At 34.0% G+C, this 18,462-nt stretch overlaps 1 protein-coding gene and 1 long non-coding RNA gene across 2 annotated transcripts; one reads left to right on the forward strand and one right to left on the reverse strand.

Annotated features, from left to right (window-relative positions):
• Nucleotides 1-252: 252 nt before the first annotated feature.
• On the reverse strand, nt 253-2,855 carry LOC113494996. The gene is made up of 2 exons (XR_003400690.1): nt 2,542-2,855; nt 253-930 (listed from the first exon to the last, which is right to left on the reverse strand). It is a non-coding gene; the product is annotated as an uncharacterized LOC113494996 (long non-coding RNA).
• Nucleotides 2,856-2,918: 63 nt separating this feature from the next.
• On the forward strand, nt 2,919-13,571 carry LOC113494995 (luciferin 4-monooxygenase-like). Its single transcript, XM_026873549.1, has 11 exons — nt 2,919-3,151; nt 4,419-4,626; nt 4,714-4,900; nt 5,436-5,558; nt 7,311-7,476; nt 7,579-7,716; nt 7,933-8,058; nt 8,580-8,660; nt 9,572-9,718; nt 10,521-10,686; nt 12,937-13,571. Exons 1-11 carry the CDS (start codon nt 3,008-3,010, stop codon nt 13,065-13,067), a joined length of 1,617 nt encoding a protein of 538 aa, XP_026729350.1. The 5' UTR covers nt 2,919-3,007; the 3' UTR covers nt 13,068-13,571.
• The last annotated feature ends 4,891 nt before the right edge of the window (nt 13,572-18,462 follow it).

Genomic DNA, 18,462 nt, shown 5'->3' on the forward strand with positions numbered 1-18,462 from the left:
GTTTATTCGTTTTCCGTTCCCGCGTGTTTAGGAGTCGTGATTCAAGCACGCCACTCGAGTCGGCGCCCGCCCTGCCACCTCGCCGCCACGTGCGTTCACTTGATTTTAAACGGTAAAAGTGAAGTTACGCTTAGGTAAACAAAACTTAACTAATTAAAACATTTATGGGCTTCTTGGGTAAAAATATCAGAAGTGTAAGCAGTTTCAAAGCCACTGCACTGCTACGGAAAACTATTCTGAGTAAATGACTGATTTAGGTACCTATAGCAATTTTATTCTCGTAATCTATACGAAGAAATGAACAATTACTTATTAGCTTATTATTTAAAACCTCGTTAATAAATCCGATTTATTCGCAAACAAAGATTTATTCAAATCTACTTCAGATTAGGCTTTAATAAATTATCAGCGAATTACATTTCGAAACTATACAGGTGTATTGCCGGATCTAATGTTACTCATACTATTATAAGAAGCGATAAAACTAGTAGTATGACATAATACTAACAATCAAAGATAATCGTAGGAAAATTTTATAGCTGAAAACAAACAATTTATCAAATTCTACGAAACAATACTGGCGTAAGAGTTACATTATCTACTCTAAACGTTCTTGCGTTACATTAAAACGGTTTGCTTCGTCCGAACTCCGAATTGAATGGAGTTAGTTCTGCCAGTAATTAAAACTTAAACATAATTTCATATTGAGTTGTGGCCAAACTGTTCTGTTCAATAAACAGAACAACGTTAAACTTTGTTCGACCTGCCTAAGATAACAAGGAGAGGCGAAACTCATTAAAGTTTTATGTTCGATTCTTGGTGCTGCGCATCAGCCACTGTTGATCTTCTCTCACTTTCCGAGTTAGTTATTGCTAATAGGTAAATACTCCATCCCTAATAAGGAACATCGAACACCCCTGAATTATTAACCTGCAACAGAAAGTAGGTAATTGTTAAGTTTATTTTATGAAGCTCCTTAGATAACGAGAAGTTTCTTTTGTAACTTTATAGTTGTATGCGACAGGCAATCTTCTCTGGTAATAGTTTACAGTTTTTTTATTAAATCTGCGTAAGATATTTTCTTTGGGGTCAGTATATATTATAGCGTTACAAACTTAAATAAACTTTATATTCATCTTAAGTATTTGTGTATGACACTGAACTCCTTAACGAATTGAACTCAAAAGATTTGAATGTTCTTTTTTGTGTGCGTTTGGGAGGCACTCTGGATGGTTCTAATTCACAAAACTGCCCAGAACAACGAAGTTTGCGAGATCAGGTACTTTAAAGTATTGATCTATACACTCGCACTTACTTGGATTATCAATTTTAAAATGGAACGTTTGGAATCGAATTTAATTTTTCTTTCTTACAGTTTTCTCAAATAAACAGTACAGTGACTTGGTGAGCTTCTTTTTAAGTTCACAACCAACCGTTAAAGTAAGCATTAATTGGAACTTATTAAAGGTGACTATAAGCATGTCAATCGTACTACTAATAATGTGACTAGTAATACGCGATCATAATCGATATAGCTGGCAGTTAGGGTTGTCACGATCAAATAAACGCCCCTACGTAATGTTGAGCTGCTCTTTAAGTTGCCGACTATTACGGTTGAAGTTAGCGGCGCTGACATACCCGTCACGCTCGTAAACTGGAACCATCAGTCGAGACTAATTATTGTTGTTAAGTTAACGCCACATGACTTAATGTCAACCCTAAACTACATCGTTCCCAAATAACTGTCTACACAATTCCTAAGATCCTCACACACACATTCACAGGCGAATATTCTATTTATAAAAAGGTTTTCTATTTCTATTTTTGTAAAAAGGTTTCATCGTTTCAATTAAAAATAAAAAAAGTCTAAAAAGGTTCAACACCAAAGCGTTAACTTTTTCGTGTTAATGTATTTTATTGCCTTCCGCAGTTAGATCAAATTACAATAGAAATTCTCTGAATATCAATTTGGGATTGATTGATAAATTGAGCGACCTTTAACTTTTTGTACTGTGATTTTGCCGTTTCACAAAGATATTGCCTTATGGAACTGGTACTTAACGTTTCATTTTAGTCAAGAAACAGTAGTCAACCTTATTTGATTCTATTCTTATACAAGAATACGCTGAGAGCAATCGTTGTCGTTTGACTACAGCATCCTTTAAAGTATTCATAACTTACTCGAAAGTTTTCAGCTTCAGTATCTGAAAATATGGTATCCGATCTTTCGATTTCAATGCAACAGTGCGGAAGTCCATTCAAAACTTTCCTTCGTCCTTTGTACGAACAATTTACTTGTAAATTCACGTAATATTTTATTGTGGCAATACTGTATCAAATATATATTTTCCTTAACTTTTTCGTCAAATTTTGTTTAGTCAACGAGTTATCTTAATTTATCTACCTACAAATTCACAAGTGTCACAATATTTATCGTCCTTTAATTTAATACCAATAATTTGGAGATATAACTGCTGATTACACTTTTTGTGAGCTATTTCCTCATATCGTACTAACGTAGCTTGAAAATTAAATTTTTACCTCAACAACGATAATACTGAGATTCAGATGTTCTTCGAAACCGAAGCCAGTTTAGAACACAATGCCAATGACAAGAGCCTTTAAACTGTTTTAAACCACTGAGAGAACACTCGTTGTTGTAAAAAAATAAAACTGACATTATTTTCCCAGAAGAATACATGTAACTGCTTAATATCAATTCTCGTTATTAAACTTCTGTGGTTCATAAAGCGAGCAATAAACAACTGTCTCCAATCATCACAAATCATGTCTTGTACAAATAATTATTATAAAAGTAGGTATACTTTGTTATCAGCTTGTACTGTAATCAAAGTCATGATAAAAAATATTTTGAGAATATATATAAGCCTTCAAGCGCCTGATAAAGGATTATAATATATTAGTAGGTGTCAACTTACACTTATGCTATAAACCGGTGTGACTATTTTGACGAATTTGTGTCGAAAAGTGTTAAAACTAAATTAAAATGTCGGACAAATATTGCATTTTGGAGCGTGTGAAAAGGTTCAAGAAGTTAGCCTCAGCGAGATATTGTATCAATGAAGATGCGGTACATCTTGGACACCTCGCTTTGGAGGGTCTCAAGGACAACCCCGAGGGCATCTGTCAGGTATGTCAATTATGTGCGCTTTGGATAAATGGAAGGATGAAGAGTGAATTTTATAAATATTGACTTGATCTCTCAAGGAACGGTATTTTTTCTCGTATTTTTAATTTTAAACTGAAAATATTTTACTTATGTAATTAGGTTTACCTTATTTTTTAATAAATTAATGTTTGAGTAAATTGTACTCTTTATATTTTTTGTTGACACTTAATGTGCCACTGCCGACGAAATATAAAATTTAATACCAAGTCAGGTCTCTTTCTTTTACATTAGTATCATACGTAATTGATTTTTTTGCAAACTAAAACCTAAGAAACTCATAAATACAAAGAGCGCCAATTTTTAACATTTAACTCGAAAGTAATAAACTCCGTGCTTTACGGTACAACTTCGGTGAAGTGTAACGACAAAACTTACAGCGTACCACGTACATAAAAGTAAATTTAAAAATAAACGAATAATTCGAAAGCAAACAGAAATAAGTCAGTGGAGGAAACGTGTTCGCGTACATAGTTAACACCCCCGCGACTGTCACGTACAAAGAAAACTATTTGTTCATTTGACCTAGTAGTCGTTCGTAGTGGTCCCAGTTAGATAAACTTCACACATATTGCATTTGTGTAACCAAAATAAAGAATAAATCGACACGTTTGTATCGAGAATATTTTTGTAAAAACTCAATTGTAAACTTTTCTGAAAACTTTTTTAAATAAACAACCTCTGCGCTGTATTTTAATCCTTGTGTCGCTGGGGTTCTACAAACATTCAAGTCACTTGCATAAGAGACTCTAGCTCGGAGCCACGAACATTTGTGGATCAAATAGATGTTTGTCCTACGTGAAATACCTATATGCACCCGCGAATCATTGAGTTTGGCGTTATGACCTATTTAAACAGTATTCGCTCAGTCAGATGGGGGTTATTGTACATCGGATACATAGACACATATTTATTATTTAACTTTTCATAAAATGAAGAGGAAAGAAAATATTTTTACTAGTGAAAAGGACAAATTTCGTTACCATTCGCTAGTTTCATAAAAAATGATATCATTTTAATCAATAGATACTGTAATCATGACATGCATCATACAACATATGCATACATTTTTCTGAGATTTTCATCTCTAAGATTGTATCGATTGAATAAAACCAAACGATTTGATAAATCGATAAGGAAAATTACTCGATCAAAAGTTTATGCGTCATACTTATAATTTAATTCTCTCGTTGCGTTCTGTCTTGAAATTCTCTGTTGAAATCATTTTTAGATCGACGCTGCGACTGGCGAGAGCGAAACCAATGCCTCGGTGGCTAAACGCAGCTGCCGCCTGGCTAGCGCCATGGCTAAATCTGGCTTAAAGCCAGGTGAGGTCGTCATCATTATGGGACATAACCACTTGGACCTTTGCATTCCTTACTACGCTTGTCAGTTTGGCGGTTATACAATGTGCGCTATGGATCCTACAATTGGTGCAAGTAAGTACATCTTCAATCCAAGATCCTGAAAAATTAATCATGTAATTTAATATGGTTAAATAATTTTCAATAATATTTTGTTCACAGACGACCTGATTGACATTTTCCGCGATATTCATCCTAAAATGGTTTTCTGCCAAAAGTCTTGCGAACAAAAGGTCGTAAATGCGTTTAAGGCCAACATACAACATGGAGAAATTGTCACATTTGATGATCCCCAGAATGACTTGAAATCCTTCAGTCTGAAGCACAATGGACACCACATTAACTACAGGTAAGGCAATCTAAATAAAAAGAACTAAAAAAATGTTCAATGTTTAACGATAAATGTTTTTGTCTGCTTTTAATAAGGGGCTTTCAGCCTCATCGAACCCCATAAATGTTTCGAGGATATTATATTCTAAAAAAATCACGTAATAAGGTTCTAACACAACGAAAACAAATCATTCAAAAACAATAAAATAATACGCGTATATACGTTATATTAATAATAAATATTACGATAACATCAATATTAGTATTACGAAAACAAAATTAGTCTACTTGTTTGAGATTAAGATAAGATTGAACTAAATAGCGCAATAACGAGACATAAGGTCATTGAATATTGACTAACACAATTTTAATCTTATATTATTAAAGACTTAGACTATACATATCTATATATGTATCTTTATTAAGACTCATGGAATTTCTTGCTAGTTCTCTATTGGAATAAAATTTTTGATCGTTTTTGGAACGTTTTACTTAAAACGTGTCGTTGTAATACATGTGATCTAGATTTTGATTTTTGTGTTTAATATTTCTAGGCCAGCTGATATCGATCAGAGCAAAGCTACTGCGTGGCTGATGCTCACCAGTGGGACCACAGGCTTGCCTAAAGTAGCGATCATTCCTTACGGAAGATTACTGAACGCACTTCTATCGTGGTGGTGAGTACAAATAATATTTATAATTAAAACTTTAATATTAGCTATCACACATTTCAATAATCTTATTTATTTCTTATTTATTTATTTATTTAATTATCACACTAATCTACCATTACAGGTTACTTAACCTAATGCGGTAGCTAGGACTAAACAAAGGTGAATTATTATGTACATAGTTGCAGGTCTAAATTCCAGCAACTGTTTTAATATGTAATTTTCTGATAATTCTGATATGCATAGGCAATAAGTTAGCCTGATATACATGCTCATCATTGCTCCTCCTGGAATTGCTTGTTGCTTCATCCACTTTTCTCCTAGATATGAAATAACGATGATTTCGGTTTCAAGCTTATTCTCTATGGAGTTCTATCAAAATGATTCTCTGTGTTCCTTAGCGTAATAAACGGGCAATAGGTCAGACTAAAACCGGAGTTTTAACATATAAGTATATATCTAAAAAACGAAGAGTATCTTAAATTCTTAAATACAACACGACGTAGGAAAAAGATCTTTAATATAAAAAAACAAATGATCTTGTTTCTCCTTACATAAAACAGAAAAGGGACGCCAAATCAGTAGTGCTGTAAATAATAAATAGAAATCAAAGTCCGTGGCTTTGCAAACCGACTGGCCGATTAGTTTAGGTGTTTCGGATTATAACGGTCGCCAACATCAGTAATTGAATTATTAATTTGTCTAACGACCGTATACCATATTTAATGTACTCATAAATCTTTAACGTAAGGTAGTAATAATTATCATTCACATTGGCTAGAGCAAATCCAGATATTTGAATTAAATTTTAATTAAGCAAAAAATGCAAAGGAAACACATGTCATGCGAGTAATGTACGGAAAAATAATAATTGCAATTAATCTTATTTGCCTTTAAAAAAGTAATTATTCTATTTATCATTTGATTTTGGAATGATGTCAATATCATTCCGTAACCTATTCCACAAAGCTTGTTCATTGATTGGGTTGTATTGTTTCCGAAGCATTCCTCTGGTTTCAATATGATCTTAATTTAAATTAATTCCACAAAGGGTTCTAGGTCGACTTGTATTGCAATGTACTGAACTATTTCGATCAAACTGCTACTGTCAATGTTCAATATAATATTGTTAATAAATTCGTTCCAGCCAGTGGCTGCTCTGAAAACTGTAACTGTAGTAAATAAGTTTGTGAATTTAGAGCAACTTCTATTAGTTCGTAACGTCTCGTATCGGTAAATTAATGGTAGTACTCGTAGTTGAGTTGTTTAATTATAGTTGGGCATCACCCTTGGGGACAACGCCACACACATCAAACATTTTATGTTGGTATAGTAACAGTATTTTTGCCAATCAAGATAAATTATGAATTTGCTTTGAAAAATTGTGTTAGTGCTTTCAACTTTTTCTTTTCAGTCAAATCATTTCCAATGAATTTGACGGGCCTGTTGGTCTAGTGGTTAGCGACCCTGACTGCTATACCGGAGGTCGTGGGTTCGATTCCCGCCCAGGACAAAGGTTTGTGTGATGAGCATGATCATTTGTTCTGGTGTCTGGGTGTAATTTATCTATAATATGTATGTATTTAGAAATATATAAGTAAGTTTATCAGTTGTCTGGTTACCATAACACAAGCTCTGCTTAGCTTGGGATCAGATAACCGTGTGTGAGTTGTCTCAGGATATATTATTATTATATTATATATATTATATATATTATTAATGACAATAAAATAAATATTTTATCATTTTGTTTCGCAGGTCTCCTTTCCCGGAACACATGGAGTCGTGTCTCGCGATGGCGACTCTTCAATGGGTGTCCTCACTTATATACTTCATAGCGTGCATACTGAAAGGCATCACAAGGATCCAATCGTCGGAAACCTTGACACCTGAGAGGCTAATCAAACTTATCGCCACATATAGGGTAATTAGAGCTAGAATAACCGATTAAATCATATTTACGATAACACTTATTTACACCTGCATCTACACGATATTTACACCTGATTAATATTTTATCTTACAGCCAACTACGACAGCATTCACACCCTATTTACTGGAGAAATTCCTCGATCTAGCTGAGACCAGATGCGATTTGAGTTGTTTCAAGATCATTGCTATTGGCGGCAGTGCTATGGAAAAATCTTTAATTGACAGGTTCAGAGTGAGTATCCTAGTTCTGAAGTCTATTAGTCTTACTTAGAAAACGTTGAAGAAAGTCCAAATTTTTCCAACAATTTTTTAATACGATTCTCGCTCTCTCTCTTCTACTCTAGGGTTATCACTTCCGCCTATGGAAGAGAGATTTTTCAGTAGGTATCTACTTTAAGTTTGAAAGCCAAGGCTTACACATATTTTGACAGCCTGTCTTTTGTTTTAGAAAGTATGTCCCGCTTTCCTATTCCTGGTATACGGTATGACGGAGCTGTTGGCGCCAATCTTCGATTACGATGATAACACGCCATTCGGATCCACGGGCAAACCCCTGTCCAAACACGAATTCAAGGTAAGTGAACAAAACCTTAGAAATAATCTCTCAAGACCATAATGTAAAGTTAGGTTAAACATTAAATAGTTCAAAAAAACCAGATCTAAATGTTAAAGCTCTTTGACATGGGAAGTATTAATGCGAAAGATATATTCCTCTTGTATTATCTGCACATGTTACTTCATTAGCGCATGTTTTCGAGAGATTTTCACTCGTATAATACTATTGCTTTATTTCGTATCTTATTATTGTGGAGGTGATCTAATACTTTGAATATAAAGAAATGAATTGTATCTGGAACATTTATTATATTACTTTGCCGTTCGTATGTGACTGCAATATAGAAAAACTGATAGAATTAAAAATGAAATGTAAAGAAACGTATTTAGATAGGTGCAAGAGAAAAATTAGGTCAGTAACTGACCCTAATTTTAGTGTAAATATTCGTGTTTTTAATTATTCATGAAAGCTGCCGGCCAATAAATGTTTCAAACGATGTTTGACTCGATTTATTTGATTAACGTTTCGTTTAATTTCAGATTGCTGATGAAGAGGGCCGAGCTTTGGAGGAGCCCAACCAGACTGGGGAACTATGGCTCAGGGGCAACTCGTTCTTTACGGTAATTACACATATTAATAAATGTTTATGAATGATTCATTCAAATTATGAAAATTTTAAAGATTTTTATTATATTTAGATTTTTTACACCCATTACTTCACGAGACCAATCTTCGGTCTGCTTAAGGTCCTCTTTCAAAATTGTTCGAAAGAACGCCGGCGGAACCGTGGGCTTAGCTAATTATGTTTAATATTTAAACTATTAACATTAACGACACTGTTCAAAAAATACTAAACAACATAATTATTCGAAAAAATGATTTTCATAAACTCAATCCCCAAAAAGGTAAACTGTTAGTTAAGCCGGGTAGCGGATGATAATGCCCTAAGGATGAAAACACATTCATAATTTACCTTCGCTCTATACTACCCTTACTCTAGAGCTACTTCATAAAATATACAAAATATATTTCCCAAAATTTATTAAACAAAAACTCTGACAAGAAAATCTTAAGTCATATCATTAAACAGCCTGAAATACGTATCTAATGACGTCATTATTCGATGTTACACGCCTTATCTTAAGCCTATTATTGATTTATGTCATCATAATTTAGGATTTATTTAAATCACGATAAGAAAATATATGTTTAGAGTGCGAAAGTTTCAATGATAAATGTCGTTTTGGTAGTAAAACACTTGCACTATACCTACACCTAATCTCCCGACTAGTTTTGGACCCAAGCACTCCGTTTTTTGATCATGATTTGATGATTTAAAGTTGTTAGAATGTGCTGAAAGACTCTATACTTACTGTCTACTCGTCGCCTACTCTGTTGGCGGTAAATTTAATTCGAACCAGCTCTAGTTACCCAAGAACTTTAAAAAGATTACTATCTATGGCATCCGTTTCACTTATCTATGTTAATTATCGTCACGGGTCTTAATACCATCTGTTTTTTTTATTACTAGGGCTACCTCAACAATGAGGAGGAGACTAAGAAGATGATCACAGAGGACGGATGGGTGAGGACTGGAGACATGTTCTACAAAGACAAAGATAATTTCTACTACTTCGTCGAGCGAAAGAGGCTGCTAATTAAGCACTACGGATTCCTGGTAAGAATCCTCTTTCATCATTTCGCATTTGCATAACGAGAACGTAATAACGTTTGCTAATCAAAAACATTAATAAGTTTGCTAATCTGATTCCCTTTTGCGAAGGAAAAACAAAATGATTTCGATAAACAAAAATGAACAAAGAAAATTAAATCATAATGCCGGACGAAGATATTAAAATTACAATGGCGGGCAACGCTCAAGCGAGATACGTTATCAAGGACTTTGGTACCCCTCAAACAGATTCTGAACTTAATATGAGAAGATCTTAGAGAGACAGAGTTAGCATGAGGCAGCCCACTTAAAATTAAGTAGCGTTCAAAGGCTTTTCAAAAAATTTAGGTTATATAAAGGCGCAAGTTCAGTCAGCATAAACTTGCTAGACTTATTTCTGTAACGCTCTGTTTCATCCTGGAAAAGCACTGTCTCGAGTCGCTTGATATGCGACGAGAGAAAACTAAATCTCCTTTCACAGGAAAAATGTATTCTGAATCTTTTGTACGAATTGAATAGAATTGGACTGATAAATGAAATGTTTTACATGTTATTGCAATAGATTATCATAATTAGATCTTTGCTGTCCTTGTTAAAAGAAAACACTTCGATCAATCATTCAATTTATTGCGTACCTACATACCTACGAACGATGACGTAGAAATTTTCATAATCTTTCGATATCTTAAAAACAAACATCCCTAGATAACAAAAGACCTCTGACGGTGTGTAAATAGTTCATCACGAAAAGTATGTACCAAATCAATATGTTTTTCTGTTACTTACTTTAGTTTACTTTTTCTTATAGATCTCACCTTTGAAAATGGAAGAAATTTTGAAAAGTCATCCGAGTGTGTCCGACGCTTGCGTGGTCGGTATCCCCGACCCTAACTACATGGAGCTGCCTGTAGCCGCCGTGCTCAGGAGAAACGGGGACAAAGTTGACGCACAGGAGTTAGCCGACCTGCTTAGAGGTAAACAGGCGTGATATTACCTATTATTAAATTATAGTACGCTGCTTAGACTTTGAAATACGTTGAAACTGAATCACTTTTCTTTGTGAAACGATACGAATACTTTTTGCTGGTTAGTACTACTTTTAGCTTCGAGAATTTGTTGCTTGAAAATGTAAATCTAACAATTAAAGTCTCCGATTCACATATATTTTAGTTAAATGCATACAAGATTAACTTGTTAGAGTCAAACTAGCAAACGGGGAGCACACAACTCTTTCCCGCAGAGTGTTAAAATAGTTCTTTAAACAGACCCACCGAATGGGCTCGGCCATAACTACACCCGAAAAGCTGCGGCTGAGGCGAAAATAAAAATATTTACGTCCTTTATCGTCCATTTCGTTAGCTTAACTGCCTCACTATAACTACTGCGAAAGCATTAATTCTAGGTTTCGTTAAGCATTCCGCCGGATTTTCGCGGACATATAACCGAAAATACGTCCAGAGAATGTATAAAAATACTATAAATTCTTAAATTGTACGTATTTGTTAGCTATTTAGCTTAAGAACGTATTTTTTTATGTGTGTTTAACAAAACGTTTTAAATGATGAAGTTTTATTTGACGCATCATGATATCAAATTTGTCGTCATTATAAATCGGATGTGATTGATAAATTAATATATTTTTTTTTTCATTATACCTACCAATATCCATGAGCGATAAGATAGAGCGAACATTACAGAACATTTGAATCATAATGAGTGCCGAATGATTATGAAATCAGAGTATCCGATCAAGCGATTTTATCGCTTTAATCCTTTAATTATGTTAACCAAATGTCATTGTTCTACTTACAAAACGTAATCTTATTCTTTGGGCGTTGCCTCACTTCTCGAACACGATTAAAATTTATATATACAATTTCGATAATGTTTTCATTCATTTGCTTATACTCATTCAAACTTAAAATACATGCTTTACTTAAACTTTAACCGCTAACTTCAAGATAATAATGTTTCCTTGATTTCAACTCAAATATTTTGTTAAGAAATTGAAATTAGGTACTTGCGTTAGATGATTCAAGAAAATTCACTGCATGTCATAATTACTTGTAACAGTTGGTCCGTATATTACGCTGTTATATTCGTTCGTGAAATAAACGTACAACTGCGGCTAACGAATTTAATTTGAAGCTACATCGAGACAGAAATATAAAATCTGTTTGCTCAACCGACGTGGTGACGTCGCGCGTTTTGATTCAGCTCTGTAATTTAGATGTAACAAAAACAAAACGTTCTTGTCTCATAGGGCTCAACGTAATGGAAATATTTGTTTTTAGTGAATTAGTGAGTATAAGCCCCTCTTCGGTTCGTTTGATACACTCGTAGCCTTGATTTACATTTTTCGGAATAATTTTTTCGTTTATTTACAAGCGTCGAGATTGGAGTAGACCCTCGGTTTTTGCTGTTTTAAAATGACAATCATGAGTCGTTTAATTGGATGGTTATTGCGGCCTGTACAATACAATTTGGATTCAAATAATGAACGGCTTAAAAAAGTCCTATCATCTCTGTGGTTGATATTTAATAAAGTAGCACGCAGACTCTTTTTATGTATTAGCTAGAATTAAGAACTAGAGTAGAACAAAGCTTCAATAATAGCTAAAGCTATCGTTTCGTCGCACCTACACTGCTCTGACCGAAGCATGTGTTACCCGGGTTTATAGAGCACCCACCTGCGCTCGAAATTCGATTGTCCGCAACGATAAATTATTTTCTTCTTTAACAGTCGTCGGTTTGAACTGGCATCCACGTAATTTTACATTATATTAAACGAGATATAAATTATTTTAGGTAATTTACGTAAACAAGTGACCAGAAATCGTTGCTCTAAATTAGGGTATTTTAATCATACCCATTGGATTATAAAAGATTATTGTGTCGCTTTTCACAAAATTCGTTCCACCACATAATGGAATTTATTTTGCGTTAATATTTTGGTTCAAATAATAATATTAAAAAGCCCAATTTGCTGGTAATTAACAGCCCGGTGATCATTGAGTTACTAATATTTCTTCCTACAGTGTATTGACATTACAAGGCTCTCAATCTTCAGGTCACACTCTATGTATCTACGAGGCTAGTTCGCAGAGTCGCAGGTGGCGCAATCTATCGCCGTTCATACTGCACACGTTTCAAATTTATTACTAACGTGTGTCCGTTCAACTAAACAATTTCATTGTACCTAAATTGAAAACTTATTGTTGCAGCGAACATGGAAGGGAAGAAACTGAACGGTGCTATCGTCTTCGTGGATTCAATGCCCGTTACGCCCTCCGGCAAAATTCATCGAGCGAAAGTAAGGGAATTGACCCTGGCCGCTCCACGAGTCATGTTCTAGACGACGACGAAATAACTGTAGTGTTTAATTTAATCAACTATATTAAACGATCTCTATCCATTTAAGTTAGAGACAAATTGAGGCAACGACCACGTATGGACTCTTGATTTGTATGTAAAATTAAACAAAAGAAACGCGCTTATTGTATGCAACGATACGATAAGTCTTTTTTTAAATTTTGTGCTCAAGTTTTGACGGGACTTCCCCGATCAAAATCATTGTAAATGTATGAATATCAATTAGTTTTTAAGTATTGATAAGTTATTGTGCAATGTGAATGACACTTAATTAGGTGATAGGGAAATGATAATTAATTATTATTAAGACAAGTATTTGTCTATATCAAAAATGATTATATTGTACCTTTTTTCCGTCTAGATTTTCTTCATTACAATTTTGTATGTTTGTGATAATAAACATCATAAAAATACTTAGTTTTTAAATTGTGATAGATAGGAAAATATGATTTGAAGTTATCTTTCTATGTTTTAAATAAATTGTTTTTAACAGATTTTTTGAGTGTCATTACTTATTGAAAATTCCCAATTTTACCAGCATTTTAATCAAAAATACGAACAATTAAGGGATTACCAAATTACCATTGCCAATAAAAAGTTCTTTTTTTTCTCTTGACAGATCTTAATATTTTTTCATTAACAAACTGGTATAAATAATATTAAAACGTACCTACAACATCAAGGTTTTCTAAATTCAAACAACCTTTTTCAACAAACGTTTTGATATCATGAAAGAACAATCAATTAAGCAAGAAATAAGCTTGGTTCATTTCAGTCTGGTCGAATCGCTGTACCTATCCAACACACTTGCAGACATTTCGTAGATACATGAAACACGAGCTACTGATTCTCCACACGATACTCTTCGATAACGGCATCTCCATAAACCAAGTTGGATCGACGCCGACGGAAGGACCCGTCCCATCAAACTTTTGAATTCGCATTGATTGAACGAACGCCTCTAGTGACGTGACCTATCCCAGTTTCGTGAGCTCGCACCACTTTACTATTGGAAACACACACAATCCAATTTTTAGTTTTCCGAATCAGGAGTTTGAACCGATGCGGAAAAGAAAGCAAGAGAAAATGCGTTGCGGTTTTGTTTTCTTTTGTTTTTTTTTTTAATTCAGTTTTAAATCCACACCTTTCATCCTTGTTTCTTTGTGATTCAATTGTTTAAATTGTAGTGAGATCAAATGACAGATATAGTGATTGATTGATCGAACGACTAACAAACAATCTTGATTTGAGGTACGACAATACACAACACACTTTTACCTAGGTAAAACTATATGATATCTATTAAATATACTAAGATATTGCCATCCAGATTACCATTCGAGCTTTGTGAGACTAGACAAAGACATGATCACAGTATCACAGTTGCGGCACTGATCAAAGTATCGATTTTCACGTGTCATTGTCAGCATCATGGCCATCAAGCTTTGGTAGCTGAAACCAAGGATAGATTATATTACTATAATAAACTATCCATCGTCAGAATTGTAGATACAATTTTGAATAATCTAATAATGAGCTGATGAAAATGACTAGCAATATTTAAGGCAGAAAAATATATTAAAAACTTGAAACTAGAATTAACACCTGTCTAACAAGCGAAGAAGTTTTTTTTAACATTTTATAAAATGATATCAAAAAGCATAGGTCTGTTACCAAAAAAACGAGTTTTTAAGAGAATATCTAACTAGAAAGTTCGTCCATTCCTTATAGCAACCGTCCTTTAAAAACCAGGTCAGGTTTTCTACTAAAAGCCAAGTCCTTGAGTAATTAATTATGCTCTTGTAAATTTATGATAAAGAAGACGAAACAAAAAATAACGAAATTCGTGTTATGTGTTGTAAAATAAAATTTTCATAGTCTCCGACATTCGATCCTTTTGTTTAAATTTCCATATTTAAAATAATTACTTCTTTATTAAAATGAAAAGTTGAGTTTTCGAGCTTGTTTCTTATTCCCCACACGCCTCGGAAAAACGTATATTCATTTCCTTTGCCCACTTCCGAATTAAAGTTTAACTTTTCGTAATCCACGTCCGTAATTAAGGCATCACTTCCTGCGGCTAAGTCAAATTTCAACTTTCTACATGAAACGGTTTCCGGAAGGGTGTGGCTTGAACACATAAATCAGGTTGTTCCATTAGCGTAACATTTTGTCCCTAATATCTGTAAAATATACTGCTAAATATTCTAAGTCATACCGAACTAATGAAAACTTAATTACCTTTTGTCAACGTAATGTTAATTGTGACATAAATAAAAAAAGCAGATATCACTTTCAATTCGCATAAGTCCTTTTTACGAATGTCAAAGTATTCTTCGTGTCAAACATGGTTAAGTAACTTCCATATGATTTATCGCTGAACACATAGTGCAGAAAAGTAAATAAAAGCGTCCCAGTCTCGGTTATTCAAGCCAAGCATAATTTATTTAAAAGTATTATACAATAGCGGGACAAATCCCGGTATTGCACTTTGAGTACTTTTGACGCGTCATAAAGCTGTGAACACAATCAACAATATTCTCGCAGAATAAATAAAATCAAACAATAAACACTGTTTATTAACCTTATCGAGTATATTTCATTATGTGGATCAGTGCCAAGTATTTAGTGATCACATACAAAGATAATTGTTCACACAATCTTATTTACACGGATAAAGATACCTTGTTTGTTTGTACTATTTGTTAGTACGTTACCTTGTTTACTCGAAAACAAAGTGGACGTAATACTCAGACCGTTGTCCTACAGTCATCAAAGTAAGTAAGACAAGAACAATGTATTGTCTATCCCAATACGAATACTTACTACCTCATACAAGTCAATAGGCTTTTCTCTATTAGGTTTTTATTCATCTGTTAAAGTAAGGAGGTTGCTATACGAAAAAATGTTAAATAAAATGTTATTGTTTAGTGGAAGAAATACGAGTTACGCAAAAAGGTTGTAAACAGCTGACGATATAAAATATGGCTTTCAAGTTGGCACGCACTCAAAATTTCACAGCAAGAAGCGTAAAACCACATAATTAAATTTCTGCTTTTTGACTACATCCACAGTTTTATCCACATTCTTCTCGACTCCCTACGGTATAGGAAATGTCAGGTTTGTTAATATTTCCATATATGAAAACGTAAGTTAAATTTTCATCTACCAGTAATCACCAATCAATATACAACTTGAGACTTGTAAATTCAACCTGATAAAAATTAAACTCAATAGAAAATCTTATTGGTCTAACAAAAAACTATATTTGATTTTCTTACCAAAACTACTTCTTCTAGTTGTGCAATATGCTAAACATACGAGATAACGTATTCATATCACGAGTCACGAAAGGTTCTCAACTTTTCTGTCACAGCCCCTAATTTTACATTAACTCATAGCGAAATGTAAACCCCTATTCCTTATCCAAACTTGTCGGGTCGTCCAATAAAACTTCCTGCGGTCTTCAACATTCATTTCGGCGCTAATTAGCTGTCAATACATCACTTCAGACTGCCGAAATTCGCTACGAAGTGAAAAATTCAATCAAAGCGACCGAGAAAGCAAAAAGTGGGAAGAATTCTGCCGGATGCGTCTAATTAATTACCCTGCCAACATCGTCTAATCAATCCTCCAGCTAAAGGGATGAACCTGCCGCTGTCTCACTATTCCAATTAATCTGTATCCTGTTTTTACTTGACTTTTTCCCTTTTCAAATCAAATATTCAGGCCATTCAAACTTCCAATATAACTTTATTTACCGGGCAAGGCAAAGGGTATTTCGTTATCAGTCTATTGGGGATATGTATGAATATCCTGTAAATTTGTTTGCTGTCGGTGTAACGATGATTAATTATGGTCTACAATCCGGAAGCCGGGATAAATGTCGTAAAATATCTGAAATTAATTGCAGCTGTGTTACCGTGATAGCCGAACTACTTACATTCACATTAATTTTAAATCCCGCCTTTACAGTGTGTATTAACATTAAACTTTTATGAAGTACATTAATAGCTTACTCAGAAATATCGAATATGAAACGTGATTCGTTGTCAATACTTGTTGCTAGGCCAGTAAAAATAAATAATTATTTCTATACGATATTTTTATGTCATATTCTGTATCCAGTTATCGTAACCATTTATTCACACTAGCTGGGTATAGTTGCCATTGTGCTAACATACTTGAGGAAGGATAAAAGGAGTGATAACATTTTACGAACGTAACATAACAGATGCGATCAGGAGGCACTTGTGAACGCTACTTTAGTTGCTTCAGTCACAGATGTACGTGACGTGTTACACGAGACGACTAAATAATGACGCGCACCGCCATCGCCAGTTGTCACCGACATTGTTTGAACGTTATTCATTATTTGTAGAGCAGCAACAAAATTAATCATTTACATTGTATTACATAAACGTCCAGTACGCAACATTAGCCCCTGATTTAGTGTTCCATTTTGATGACCATCAGTTGTTTCATCTAAATTGGAAAACAAAGCATTATTTTTAGGTAGTTGTTCACGGATGCTGCGTTTGTTATGTAAGTGTTTATTGCGTTAAGAAAGAAGATAATTCAAGGTAATAATAAACTATTAAGTAACCGCAAACCAATAGTTAATATCCAGTCTAAAGGTGTCTTATTATTTGGTCTTCTTCCTTTGGCAAATACCTAATTCAATTCTTCCCAAGATTTTCCATCTCATATGCATTCCAATTTTTTAACAAAGGTACTCATAAAGTATTCAATAAAAAAAAATGCATGATAGAACAAATGTCTGTTCCTCTTGTTGCAAAAGCATTTCCCTACTAAACAATTAATCCTATTGGCATGACACTGGGGTATACGATAGTTGGTCTTGCCTAAATCAATAACAAGAAATCCTAACCCTAATGCTGTGTCCCCGACAGAAGTTAGTTTGGCCGGCTCAGAGAAATTAACCGTATACTTTAGCAAAGAGCTGCATTGCAACTACGTCAGCGAGATCTGAACGGTGCAGAGGACAAAACATAAGCGACAGCGAGTGCTGTATGTAACGTATAGACTATGGAATAAATTTATTATTATTTTTAATTAATAAAGGAGGTTTTAGTTACTTGTCAAATCAATTAAACCCTATCAGTATTAATACGTGCGTTATATTACTGCCATATAATTCTGCATCAACACATTGAATCATATTGAAAACGTATGGCGAAAACGTGCCGAAAAATCGCATAATAACCTAAGTCACCCCCTGACGAGAAATTCATTGACACGTTCTCAATTTTCATTGATCTCTAAACGATAGATAACTGGGTATATAGACTATCATAATAATTTACGCATGATAAATTATAATCGAGATAATAAACAAACAAATTGAAATTATCTGT

The sequence above is a fragment of the Trichoplusia ni genome, chromosome 6 (assembly GCF_003590095.1).
Source record: "Trichoplusia ni isolate ovarian cell line Hi5 chromosome 6, tn1, whole genome shotgun sequence".
NCBI lineage: Eukaryota > Metazoa > Arthropoda > Insecta > Lepidoptera > Noctuidae > Trichoplusia > Trichoplusia ni.

Coding starts and splice junctions, on each gene's coding strand:
- LOC113494995 (XM_026873549.1), top strand. CDS start 3,008: ATGTCGGACAAATATTGCATTTTGGAGCGTGTGAAAAGGTTCAAGAAG. Junction 4,627..4,713: donor GGATCCTACAATTGGTGCAA/GTAAGTACATCT, acceptor TTTTGTTCACAG/ACGACCTGATTGACATTTTC. Junction 7,477..7,578: donor AACTTATCGCCACATATAGG/GTAATTAGAGCT, acceptor TTTATCTTACAG/CCAACTACGACAGCATTCAC.